Genomic DNA, 13,565 nt, shown 5'->3' on the forward strand with positions numbered 1-13,565 from the left:
TCTCTCCCATTGGCGCGCCGATCGCCATAGATCCTGCCTTCCAGCGCGACGTCACAGTGCGCTAAAAGGATAAAGCGTCGGCTTGCTCCGAGCGCAGTCTGCTGGATACCAGAGAGTGGAGAGAGAGAGTGAGAGAGAGGCAAGCCTTTAAACCTCTGCGGTGCAGAGCTGGAAAAGCAGCTTCTCGGCGAAAAAAAAAGAAAGAAAGGAAAAACAGACGTCCTGTTTGCTTTGCTTCCTGGCTCCTTTTTTAATTTTCCTGGAGAAAAAAAAGGGACTTTACCAAGAAGTCGCGACGTGGACTGGTGCCCGTCTCAGCGCGCAGCAAACCTGGTATTTCTTCTATTTATCTTGACATTTTTCTCTGTGAATACACTTCTGCTGAAAGGACTGAGTATTTTTTTTTTTTTACTTTTAAACCGAGGCAGCACTGTTTTCTACCTCTTCCTCGGTTTATGCCAGATTATTCCAGCAGAAGTAGGCTATATGACGCAAACAGCGTGCTGAGAGCATTAGTCTCAAAGTTTTTCTCCACAACTTTTTTTTTTCTCCCCTTTTTCTTTTTTTTCTCCCCACCAATCACACGGCGTTTCATGCTACAGCAAGTCGGCGCAGAGTTGTGGAGAGGCCAAAAGAACTATTGCATGAAACAAGAAAGAAGAGCAGAGACTTTGATTAATAAGTCCGTGTTTGCGACGCTCGCCAGTACCTTTGCATATCTGCAAAAGAGTCGCGACGGCAACATGAGCGCAGAGCTGAGCATGGGCCCGGAGCTGCCCAGCAGCCCTCTGGCTCTGGAATATGTCAACGATTTTGACCTGATGAAGTTTGACGTGAAGAAGGAAGGCCTGGTCGGGCTGGATCGCAACGGGGTGCGCCAGTGTAACCGCCTCCAACCCCAGGGCTCCGTGTCATCCACCCCTATCAGCACGCCCTGCAGCTCGGTGCCCTCCTCGCCCAGCTTCAGCCCCACGGAGCAGAAGCACCACTTGGAGGAGCTCTACTGGATGCCGAACAACGGGTACCACCAACAGATAGACCCGCAGACGCTCAGCCTGACCCCGGAGGACGCCGTGGAGGCCCTGATTGGAGCCACGGCTCACGGTCACCCACAGGCGCCTCACGTCCAGCAGCAGTTGCAGCAGCAGCAGCAGCAGCAGCAGGGCGCTTTCGAGGGCTACAGGGGCCCCCACCACCACCACAGCCACCACGGCCACGGGCAACAGCAGCAGCATCATCACCCGTACGTCGGGAGCATCCCGCACCACGCCGAGGAGCTGTCCGGCCACCCGGGGGGACACAGCCACCCGCACAGCCAACACCACCACCACCACAGCCAGGACCCCGACAGCCCGTCCCCGGTCTCCCCGGAGTCCCACCAGCCGCTCCACCACCACCGCCACCATCACCACCATCACGCGCACGGCCACCTGAGCCAGACGGCCGGTCACCACGGCGCCGGGGGCGGAGGGCTGAACGTGGAGGACCGCTTCTCGGACGAGCAGCTGGTGTCCATGTCGGTGCGGGAGCTCAACAGGCACCTGCGGGGCTTCACCAAGGACGAGGTGATCCGCCTCAAGCAGAAGCGGAGGACCCTGAAGAACCGCGGCTACGCGCAGTCGTGCAGGTTCAAGCGCGTGCAGCAGAAGCACGTGCTGGAGAACGAGAAGACGCAGCTGATGAACCAGGTGGAGCAGCTGAAGGCGGAGATCAACCGGCTGGCGCGGGAGAGGGACGCCTACAAACTCAAGTGCGAGAAGCTGACGGGGTCGGGGGCAGGGAGCGGCTTCCGCGAGGCCGGCTCGACCAGCGACAACCCCTCATCGCCAGAGTTTTTCATGTGAGTCGCCCCCACCTACCCGCGCGCGCACACCGTCTCCCAGACAAACTCTCGCGCTCCCTCCAACACCCCCTGCGCCTCCTCCACACCTTGACTGACTCCTCGCGAACAGACAGTGATAATCCACACTTGCTGTTTGATTATTGCTAAATAACAGCGAAACTATATTCCTATTAGAAGAGTAACCCATCAGATAGCTATTATTCTCACCTAATACCCATCTACGGATGCCTCCACGTGTCAACGGAGGCGCAACGAGCAAAGTAGAGTCCGATCAGTCGCCGCATCTTTTTTTTTTTTTTTTTTTGTAGATTAGAGTTGCTTGTAGTGAAGAGACTCTTCGCAGGGGGGTGGAAGAGGAGGAAACTCCGATGAACATTTCTTCTCCCCCGAGGCTGCAGCTTTTTCAGCTAACCAGTGAGCGTGAGGTCGTCTTGTCTTGACATATTTTTGGTTTCTGCAAATTTCATGACACTGTTTGGGAAAACATAAAACAAGCAGGCCCGGCCTCACAGCATCACAGCCTGCAAAGTTGCGCCCGAAATTTCACCCCTCTCAAAAAAAAGAAGAAAAAAAGAAAAACTAAAGTAAAAAAAAAAAAAAAAAGAACAGAAAAATCGAACAAGCGTGACTCCACTTTATGCAAATTCAGCTCCTGTCTACCAGGGAGGGAGGGTGGCGGGGTGGGAAGGGGACGTGACATTTTATGCAACATCTCATTGATTTATTGCCTGCTTGGTTATATTCGAATATATATAGAAAGAAAAGAAAAAAAATTCTGCATTAAATATTAATCCTGCATGCTGGACATGTATGGTAATAATTTCTATTTTGTACTTTCATCTTCTCCTGTATATTCAGAGCATGTCGTTGATCTGCGCTTCTCCATTTATTCTTGTATTTCTGTTTTTTTAAGAGAACACAGGACTGCCGGTGCAGTACCGTTTTGGTGAGGGGGGGTTTCACGGTTTTCTTTTGGCTTGTAAATATTACGCAACTGCACAACAAGATAGAGGAGGCTGGATGAACTTCTTTTCTTTTGTGTGTGTGTTTTTTTTTTTATTATTTCCCTTCATTTATTGTTTGTTACGATTTGTTTTCTATCATGTGTGGCGGGTGGGTCGTAAATAAAGGAAAAGTGCATTTTTTTTTATCTAATTGCATTTAAATACACCAAACTGTGTGTCAAGTGCACTTTTGACGATGATTTAAAAAGTTTTCATTTTGAATTTTGCCTAAACCTCCCTACAGGAAGACATACTATCATGTTATGCTGTAATATTAGGGGCCCAGTTTTAACAGTTTTGGTTTGATATTTTGGGAGCATTTTGGCATATTGGCTTCTGAATCATAATTAAACAAAAACAAATGATTCAATATTGGTTTTTTTTGTTCATTTAAAACCTGTTTGAAATATGTTTGTTTTTTCTGCATTGACGCATCAATTCATTCCGACGTGCAGCCACCTGTTGCTCTTTCTCACTGGGCCTAAGATTAATGCTTTGTACTTTACTTAGAAATTCTGCTTGCTAAAAGTTTTAAAGTAGAGCTAATATTTAGATAACACGTGTGTTTTGATACAAAGTTTAATGATCTATGTTTTCCTGATTTTTTTTCTGCTGGTCAGTAAAAAAAGGGGACTCAGGTTGTGCAAATTTTCAAAATGAAAACAATGTTTATGTTATGTAATACAGTTTTTTTTCTCACTTTTTTTGTTTGTTTGTGTGTGTTTGTCTGTTTTTTATTATTATTTGATGATTCTGGTTCTGCTGGCCAGATGCGTAGTTTATATAGGTCTTTATTTTAATGATTTAAATTAAAGTGTGTCAGATCATATCGATTGAGCATGGTGCTTGCATTGAAAACATGTTTGAAAAGTCATTGCATTTGAAAACAATCTTTTTGGTTTGTTGATTCAACTGTGTTGAAATCGAACTAAAACTGCAGCAGCAGCGGGATATTGTTTTGTTCTGTTTTTCCACCGACTCCATGTATACCTACTTCAAGCGATGATGTGGGGGGAGGGGATCAATTTTCAATCCTGTTTATATATGAATAATGAGTAATACTTAAAAAAAATTGAACTGTTGCATTCAGGCTGGTTTCTGTTTTGTCCTTTTGTTGTTGTTTTTGGAAAAAATAAAGTTTCATATTTTGCTTATTAAAGTCATTGAAATGGCAATTATGATCTCAGAGCTTTTTTCCCCCACTTTACCCGCCAACAAACAAATTCACGCTGAATGCTGCAATAAATCCAACCAATAGTGAATTATAAAAGGAGCCTGGTGGCTTAGCTACTTTTCAGCATCCTCTAAAGTGTAATGTATCTTTACTTTATAATTTATCTCCTGACTTGAAAGTGATGTGCAAACTTTGGCCCGAAGCCCGCTGGTCTGCAGGGATTAGATCACCGGGGTCTGGCATGTCCGCTGCTGCAGGGAGATTCCTTGCTCCGCCTGCATGCTGCTGACTCCTGCAGAAAGCCCGTCGTTGCAGGCGCGCTCGGTAAAAGGAGATCTTTGACCTTGCAACACACTGGAGAAAGGGAAGCAAACATCAGATTTACATTAAAAGGAGTAAAATAGTTTTCACTTTCGCCGTGCGTGGCTTCGAATACACTTCACAGGCTATATCCAGCTGCTTCTTGCGCAATTTGGAGTTTTATTTTTAAGCTTCAGAGTCCGACCCTGTCGTGATGCGCCGAGCCAAACGGCCTCACAATAACCTGTCATGCACGCCTGCGGGTGTGATTTTCAATTATTTGTTGTTGGGGTTTTTTATTAGTCAGTGAGATTATTACTGACACGTCCCATTACATTCCTCCACGCAAACACGTGAGTGCCAACTATCTTATTCATTTGCTTTAAAATAACACAGGTGCCACGTTAGAAATGAAATAATATAACATTTAAAAAAAGAAACACACACAGCGTGCATGTCGCTCCTCAATCCGCATAACCCCGATAGTGTTACAGTTGAAGCAGGAGAAGCCAGGGAGTAAGTGTCGATCTGGTCCCGCTCTAGAGTTTCTGGTGTCAGAACATTATCTGCTCCGTGTCTGCACATTCTCAAGGACAAAAACTGCCAGGCAAGAGAGAGCCGACCAATGAGACCGAAGCGCGGTGCGCCTAGTTTACTTTCTCCCTCTCTTCCCTCTGGACAGCCACCGCAGCCCGAGGGCAGGAGTGCAGCTGGGGTGAAGCAGCAGAGAGAGGCCCGGGCAGCGATAATAACCCCCAAAAAAATAAAAATAACAAAAACAAGTGATTTAAGATGAGCCGGTTCAGACCGTTTTAAAGAGAGCCAGCGGCGAGGAGACTGGATGTATGGAAGAGGACGGGGGAGGCGTGCGTTTCTGCAGCAGATTGAGGCGCTGCGGCTTAAGATGTCAACACAAGGCAAAATGGTCTGCTGGGTGCAGAAAACGGGAATGTAATGTCACCATAAGCCCCACGCTGAGGTTTGAATCCGGTTTCTTTCTTGTGATAAAGTTTAGTTTTATGCTATGAATGATTTCACTTGTATTAGAGTAGTTGAGAAAACAGATGAGTGCATATATGTCACCGGAGCTCTGCTCAGGTGCTGCAGGTGTATGTACCTTAAAAAAAAAAAAATCGCCATTAAAAGGTCAGTTTATTTCAGTAAATCAGTACATCAAGTGACACTCACAAAATTAGCAGTCTTCATTATACACACAGTTATATATTTTAAGTGCTTATTTTTGTTTATGGTACCCCAAACTTCAGTTTATTTGCTGATTTTTAGTTCTTAGAAATGCGATGGCCTGCACATTCACGAGGAAGACTACTGACCTGACAGTTGTCCAGCAGACAGTCATTGACATCCTCCAAAAAGGGAGACAAGCCACAAATTCCGATGGCAAAGAGGCATGGCTGTTCACAGAGGGTCTGTATCTAAGTATAGCAAAAGAAAGTTGAGTGGAAAGAAAAAGTATGCTTTAAAGACGCAAAGCAAGAGGGTTAACTGCAGCTTTGAGACGATTGTGAAATCCCATTCAAGAGTTTGGTTGGGGGGGGGGGCTGGCATGGATGGGGTGAGGCTGAAGTCAGTAGCTACTCTTACATGGACATAAGTAATTGGAATAAAGGGCCGATCGGAATGAAAATGCTTCATGTAAACGCTACAGTTGGAATATTGTGATCTGATTAGGCTCAATTGTCGTGAAATTGTATTCGGACTTAGACGAGACGGGTGGTATATGCTGGTCTACGATCCATTGTAGCCCAGAAGATGAGCTGCAACTGTCGCATTCTTTGAATTAGGTCACTGTTGATCCAGAGACAATGGTTGAAGTGTGTTACATTGTGGGTTAAGGGGAAAAGGACTGGCTTAGTCTTGTTTTCAGAAGAAAGTCTGTTTTGCTATTTATTTCAAAATCAAGTTACTCATTAAAACAGACATTTTTTTAGTGAAACAGAATCTTCAGATTTTGTTAAATTATAACAAGTGAGATTAATGAATCTATTTAAATCTATTTGTGGAGATACTGATTTAATTTTCAAGCTGGACACCTGCCCACACTGACATAAGGTACCGATACCTGCTTTAATGACAGTGACACTAGGCTTGATTGGCCTGAGAACCTCCCTTATCTATACTCCATAGAGTCTCTATGGAGAACTGTAAAGAAAAAGATGAGATACATCAGGCCCAACAATACAGGCACGCTGAAGAACCACTATTAAAGCTACCTGGGTTTCCATGAGACCTTAGCAGAGCCACAACCTGAACATGTCCATTCAACGGCACATTGTTGCAGTAATTCAATATATACCAGATGCTTATTACGTGCAAAACATAAACACTTTTCAGCAGGCCAACTCATCTGTGTTAGGAATTAGTTTTCCATTGATCCTATGTGATGTTCAAAGTTCTGATAAAATAATATAATCATTTAATAGTGTCTCAGTTTTCAGGTGCTCCTTTGCATTACATTTTGTCACCCCACAACTATAAACTTCATTGTATTTAACTGGTATTTTATCAACAAAAACAAAGTAATATGAACAGAAAGAAAGGGAGACATAGTTTTCTATCTTCTTATTCCCCCAGAAAACTGAATATTGTGATGTGCACACAGTCTTTACTTTCACTGTAATTACAGCTGCAAGAACTTTGGGGTATGTTTCTACCAGTTTTGCAAATCTAGATACTGAATGTTTTTGGTCTTTTGTCTTTAAAAAAATAGTTCAATCTCTGTCAAAGGATCAGTGATCATCAGTTTTCAAGTCTCGCCACATTGGATTTACTTCTGAAATGTGACTGGGTCATTGTGCCATGCTAATACATGACGATGCTTAGATCTAAACCACTCCATTGCAGCTCTGGCTGTATGTTTACAGTCGTCTTCCAGGTGAACCTCCACCGCTGTCTCAAAACTGTCACGGCCTCTAACAGCGTTTTCTTCCAACTCTTACCTGTATTTACCTCCATTGGTTTTCTAACAAACTATGACCAGCTTGCCTGTCCCTGCTGAAGAGAAGCATTCCCACATCATGATGCTGCCAGTACGCGGACATCATTTTCAATCGGCCAATATTTCTGTGTTCAAAATAATTTTTCCATTGAATTTATGTGATATTCAAATTTTTTTACAATCTCGATTATGGGTTTTTAATTTTAAGTCAAGATCCTAAATACAACGGAAAGAAAAACTGGAAACGTGTCCCTCTGTATGTAATGAATCAATTTATTATATGTTTCACTTATTGAACTTAATTACCTTGAGACTATAATTTACCTATCATACCTAAACATACTAAGGAAATTATTCATTTAACACAGTGAACAAAGTCATATTTTGTTGTTAATTTAAAGGTATAGTATAGATAACACGACAACCCGGAACGTGAAGCCGAAATAAGATCGTCCACTATACCTTTAAGAGGTTTTGCAGCTTGTGCGTGACCTGGGGTCACATTCATACTGTACTGTTTGCAAGTAAATAAAAATGTATTGCCCTCTTTCCTCTGGTTACATCTGAACAAAATGTTGAACTTCACCTCAAAGCTCAACACGGCCTGGGATATTTGCAGCAGGATTTGCTGGCAGCGGACCCCCGAATGCAATTCTGCGTAAGATCCCTCTCAACCTTGTGTCGGCTTTGGACAAAACTAAACGGAAACAACTTTTTGGTGGCAACTGGCCCGTAGTTTTTTGTCCAGAAGGGATGTTTTTCTCCTTACCGAGAGTCGACATTTCCAGAGAGTGAAGAAGTGAGAGAGGAGAAAGGCAGACGGCGAACATATAAGAAAGCCTTAGCCTCAGCACAGCGGAAGAGCCAAGGACACAGTGACCAGGCGTACTGTAATGATTTTAGTCTCCAATCACAAGTTCGCGCACCCCCCCACCCCACCCATGGAGATCCTATCTGCATGCAGCTCTGCCAGGCTCCACCATCAGCTGCTTCGGCAGCAGCAAGGAATCCTCAGGCGGTGGCTTCAAACCCGGCCTGTTTCTGTTCACTGCCCGAACCCCACAACATGTCTAAGATCTACAGTCAGTCCCTGCAGCCAGAGACTCTTGAAGCTTCTGCCTGAGCCCTGCTGCAGGTGTTTCAAAGTCTCTGAAGTGAATTCACTTCTGGCTCCTCACTACAATCAGATCCGACACGCCACAAACTAATTTGCATCGATGCATAATTTGAAACAGCACGAGTTGTTTATTTCTTTTAGTAATCTCATTCTCAGGTCGAAGTGTTCTCTGTTTGATCTGCTGACGATTTAATTACATTTTAGAACATTTAAATTTTGATGTGAACACGCATGTGAAGAGAAAAGGCGAATTGCCTACCACTCACACACCAACAGTCGATATACTTTTATTGGAAGCGATTCCCTTGTTCCACTAAAGCACAATGGTTTTCTAAGGAATTAAAAAAGGATTTCCTCAAGAGACAGAAATTCATAAAGTCATTACAGAAAGTGGTTTTCAGAGTTCAAATAAGAAAAGGCAGATAAAGTTGCGTTCTAATCTGTCTGTTATTCTTCCTTTACAATGGTTAGTTTGATCACTTTCTCTCTTATGCCTCGCAAAACTATTCACACCCGTTGAACTCTTTCACATTTTTCTCACGCTGCAAACTTCAACACACTGTATTGAGATTTTGATGGCATATAAATGTGAAGTGAGATGAGAAGTGATGCATGGTTTTCATCTGAAAACTGAGGCATACATTTGTGTTTTGTCTCATTTGCTCTGATGCCCCTCAACAAGATCCAGTGTAACCATCTGCCTTGAGCGATCACCACATGGTCATCAGTCACCAAATAGAGTCCACCTGCGTTCGTTTATTGTCAATATCAATGCAGCCGTTCACTAATAGCCTTGCAGCCTTGTTAGAGAACATTAAAGAACAGTTAAGTGATAAAAATAATACTCCAATCTTTGAACATCTTACAGAGCACTGTTTAATCCACCACCTGAAAATGGACAGAATAAGACAACTTCAAACCCATAGAGACATGGCCGTCTAGTTAAACTGGCAGGCTGGGCAAGGAAAGCATCCATCCAAAATAAAAAAGCCAAAAATAAGTTGCTGACTCTGGAGGAGCTTCAGTTCCATAGTTCAGATGGGAGGATCTGTTGAAAGTATAATAACTAGTTTTATACTCTAGAAATGTAGCTTTTATGGAAGGGTAGCAGCAATAAGGCCATTTTTGATGGCAAATTATAAGAAGTTCAATTTGCAGTACTTAGCAATACATCTAGAAGAAGGTTGTCTAATTCGATGAGGCCAAAAATTAGACTCGTCACCTTACATACAAAATTGTAAGTGTTGGATAAAACAGAAAATTAACATCCCCATCTCCATTCTTGACCATGTTGGTGGCTGCATCAGGCTGTGGCAGTTCTTCAGCAGCGACTGGAAAGTCTGACGTACCCTACAGGGAGATGAATGAGGCCAAAAAAAGGACAATCATGGAAGAAAAGAGTTTAATTTTTTTACTTTTTGGAAAAAATACTATTCCCTTTCATTTCCCAATTATCTACCACTTTGTGTTGGTCAGTCTCACACAGTCTTAACAAACTGCATTGCTGTTTGTAGTTATGATGCTAGAAATTGGAGAAAATTTATAAACAGTTCCCTATCTTAGTATTTCTCCTTTAATCTTTCAATAAGCATACCCAAGTCTGGATAGTTTAGATTATGGCAGCATCAGTTTTTCAGATACAATCCACCAAAGCACACATGCATGAATAGGAAAACACAAAATAATGACAGTTTTATGAAATTTTACATGATTGTGCAGATGGAAAAATAGGATTTACTCATCACATACACATTTAATCCCAATATGACAGTTTGAGGAAATTGGAAAGAAAAAAGCGTAAATATATAATGATATTTCTTAACATTATCTCAATTTCATGATTTAATTTCATCAAGACAAGTTTAGTTCCTATCAAAGAGGACCACTCATTTCCACTGCCAACATCACTTAATAATAAATGTGCATCCTCATGGTCCCAGTCAGTCAATGGCCTTGTCTGCCAATGACCATGGCCACAGCAAGTTGATGAAAGTGACCCATGTGTTTGCCTCTGCTTCCAGGATGTGAAACCCAATTCCGGGTGGGATTGATCCTTGTCTGGCCACAGTGGGGCTAAGACCAGAGGGAGAAGATAAGATAAGACGCTGAGTGGTCAACGATACGTTCCAACCATCAACTTCTACTGTAAACAGTTTGCTGCAGTATGTTTTAAATGTGAGGTTTAAAAAAATCTAGCACATCACAGATCACACAAGTTCTTTGTTCTTTAAATGGATACATTTCAAATCCTTGTTTTCTTGCCATCGATATTGTAAAAAAAACATTAAAGGGTACTTCAGGACTTTTGTGTTGACGTTCCGTTTAAAGAATATAAGCATTTAATAGAGCGCCCCGCAAAAGTATTCAGGTGGTTGGTTACATTACATTTTGTCACGTTACGACTACAAACGTCCATGTATTTAACTGGGATTTTAGCAACAAAAACAAAGTAATATAAGCATATAGTAGTTTTAACATAGAGGGAAAGGGAGGCATAGTTTTCAAATTATTAACATCACCAAAAACAAGAGGAGAAAAAAATAGTGTGATGTGGACATATTTTGCATTCATATAAGTCTTTACGTTCACTGTAATTACAGCTGCAAGATCAGCTGTGCTGATCTGTCTCTACCAGCTTTGCAAATCTAGATACTGAATATTTTTGGTCTTTTGTCTTTGCAATAAAGCTTAATCTCAGTCAGAGGATCTGTGGTCATCAGTTTTCAAGTCGTGCCTCAGATTCTCTCTTGCATTTACCTCTGAACTATGATTGTGTCATGCTAAAACATGAATATGCTTTCCATCCATCCATTTTCCAAACCGCTTAATCCCTCATGGGGTCGCGTGGGTTGCTGGTGCCTATATCCAGCGTTCAATGGGCGAGAGGCGGGGTACACCCTGGACAGGTCGCCAGTCTGTCGCAGCGCAACACATAGACAGACAGGACAAACAACCATTCATGCACACACTCACACCTAAGGACAATTTGGAGAAGCCAATTAACCTAACAGTCATGTTTTTGGACTGTGGGAGGAAGCCGGAGTACACGGAGAGAACCCACGCATGCACATGCACATGCTTTGATCTAAACTATTTCATAGCAGCTCTGGTTGTATATTTAGACTCATCCTCCATGAAGGTAAACCTCAACCACAGTATGAAGACATTTGGTGCATCTTACAGGGGTTTCTTCCAGGACTGACCTGTGTTTACCTCCATTCATCTTCTTTTCAACTATGACCAGCTTCCCTGTTCCTGTTGAAGAAAAACATTCCCATATTATGATGCTGTCACCAACGTGTTTTATGTTGAGGATGGTTTGCACAAACCAATTCTCTAACAGGGTTTTGGATGTAATATATAGAAAGTTCTGTTTTGGTCTCATCTGGACAGATTTTAGGGCCATGGATGGAACGGTGCTCCATGTGTTTTTAGCCGCACCCTGCTTCAAACATCTCCACAACTACAGTATATCATTAACCTTGTCTGGTTTATTTCTTTGCCTTGAGGATTCTGTTAGTTCACTAATGTTCTGTGGCAAACCTCTGAGGTCTTAATGGGATTAAATTACACACAGGCGTCCTGTATACGCTAATCAGGTGGGGGCAATTGGTTGCACTGAATTTTATTCAGGGGTATCAAAGTAAAGCAAACTGAATGCATGGCAAACTTTCCAGATTTTAACATGTAGAAACATGTGTGAAAATCAATCTTTCAGTTTCTATCCCTTTATTAAGTATGTGCTACTTTGTGTTGTTTCTATCATATCAAATCCCAGTTAAATACTTTGAAGTTTGTGGTTGTGACATCCAAAGCGCTGTATCTTACCTTCGGGTGTCTTCTTTTAGTATAAATCTAGATGAATATGGTGAGTAGATGGAGGACGATGGAGAGTCCTGAATCCCCTCTGAAAACAACCCTAAAAGAAAACACATGAAATCACATGAAAAGTGATTTAAGGTTCAGAACATAACATTGACATAAACTACTATGAAAGTTCTGAGATGAGATGTTTAAGATACAAGACGTGCACTTGGGTCTTGGCCCCTCTTGTGCTTGCTGCTTACGACCTGAAAACCTGAAAATTCCCAACCAACCTGTTAGTCGCTTTTCTAAAGGCTGTGCTGTCTTTCGTCAGAGCTGTCTGTTTGCATGTGTACCCCATCATCCCAACCCTATGCTTTGTGCCCTGGTCTGCTGTCTCACTAAGATGTGAGGTAAATAATTAAATGGATCCATCAATAAATAAAGTGCAGGGTGGGGGGAGGGTAGGAAGAGTGAGGGAGACAGTGAAGAGCTGTGAGAGACAGATCACTCATCTTTACAATCACCGAGCAGGGAGTGGCAATTTTGCAAACACACTCTATACTCCCCCTCCCTGTGTTCTTTTTTTTTCTCCCAAGGAGGTGTCTGGACATTATAAGCATTAGCTGTGCTGAACTGTGGCTCGGAGGTCGGAGCAGGAAGTGGCACTTCAACATATTTCCCCTCTGATCCGCTGGGACAGAGCCACTTCCTGTAAAACAGGTGGAGGAAGGCAGCATGGAACTACTGCCACAGATTGGTCTACTTTCACCTCAGTCAACCTGTTTTCCACTTGGACTCGGTAAATTCCAGCTGGTAAAATGTATTTCTCTATGCCATAACTGGCAAATTTAAAATGAAACCCTGCCAAGGGAGCTTTAACTGCGAAGGCGAATACGACATTGTGGCTTTGGAGAGTATAGAATTTAAAAGGGGGGTCATTATCAGCTACTGAAAAGCAGCAGCACTAAGCTGAGAAATCACAGCGGGGTTTTGGAGTTTGTAACACATTGAACATTTTCTGTTTCAATACATAAATACATTGGAATTGCATACATTTTCATACTGGAATAAAATGAAATTAATCAAACAAAAGAGACAAAGTATCAAAGTATTGACTTTAGAATAACATAGTCCCCGCATAGTGCCATTTTATGCACCGTAGCATTTTGCACTCATTACTATTTGTGACCTGACAGATATAGGTTTAGACAGAGTTTAGTCAATTGTTGTGTATGGAACTACCAAAACATTTAATTTTAACAATTCAGGAAATTTTCCAACGTCCTGCACTTCTCACATTTTTTTGAAAATCTATTTCCTGACAGACATCCTTACATTCTCAGAGTTCCTTGTTGCATCAATGA

At 42.5% G+C, this 13,565-nt stretch overlaps 1 protein-coding gene and 1 long non-coding RNA gene across 2 annotated transcripts; both read left to right on the forward strand.

Annotated features, from left to right (window-relative positions):
* The first annotated feature begins 82 nt into the window (after nt 1-82).
* mafba (v-maf avian musculoaponeurotic fibrosarcoma oncogene homolog Ba) lies at nt 83-1,949 on the forward strand. The gene has a single exon (XM_021316290.2). It carries the CDS (start codon nt 456-458, stop codon nt 1,842-1,844), a length of 1,389 nt encoding a protein of 462 aa, XP_021171965.2. The 5' UTR covers nt 83-455; the 3' UTR covers nt 1,845-1,949.
* Nucleotides 1,950-5,123: 3,174 nt separating this feature from the next.
* Nucleotides 5,124-13,153, forward strand: LOC118561041. The gene is made up of 3 exons (XR_004929738.1): nt 5,124-5,300; nt 10,416-10,556; nt 12,798-13,153. It is a non-coding gene; the product is annotated as an uncharacterized LOC118561041 (long non-coding RNA).
* The last annotated feature ends 412 nt before the right edge of the window (nt 13,154-13,565 follow it).

Source organism: Fundulus heteroclitus, unplaced genomic scaffold (genome assembly GCF_011125445.2).
Source record: "Fundulus heteroclitus isolate FHET01 unplaced genomic scaffold, MU-UCD_Fhet_4.1 scaffold_54, whole genome shotgun sequence".
Classification (NCBI taxonomy): Eukaryota; Metazoa; Chordata; class Actinopteri; order Cyprinodontiformes; family Fundulidae; genus Fundulus; species Fundulus heteroclitus.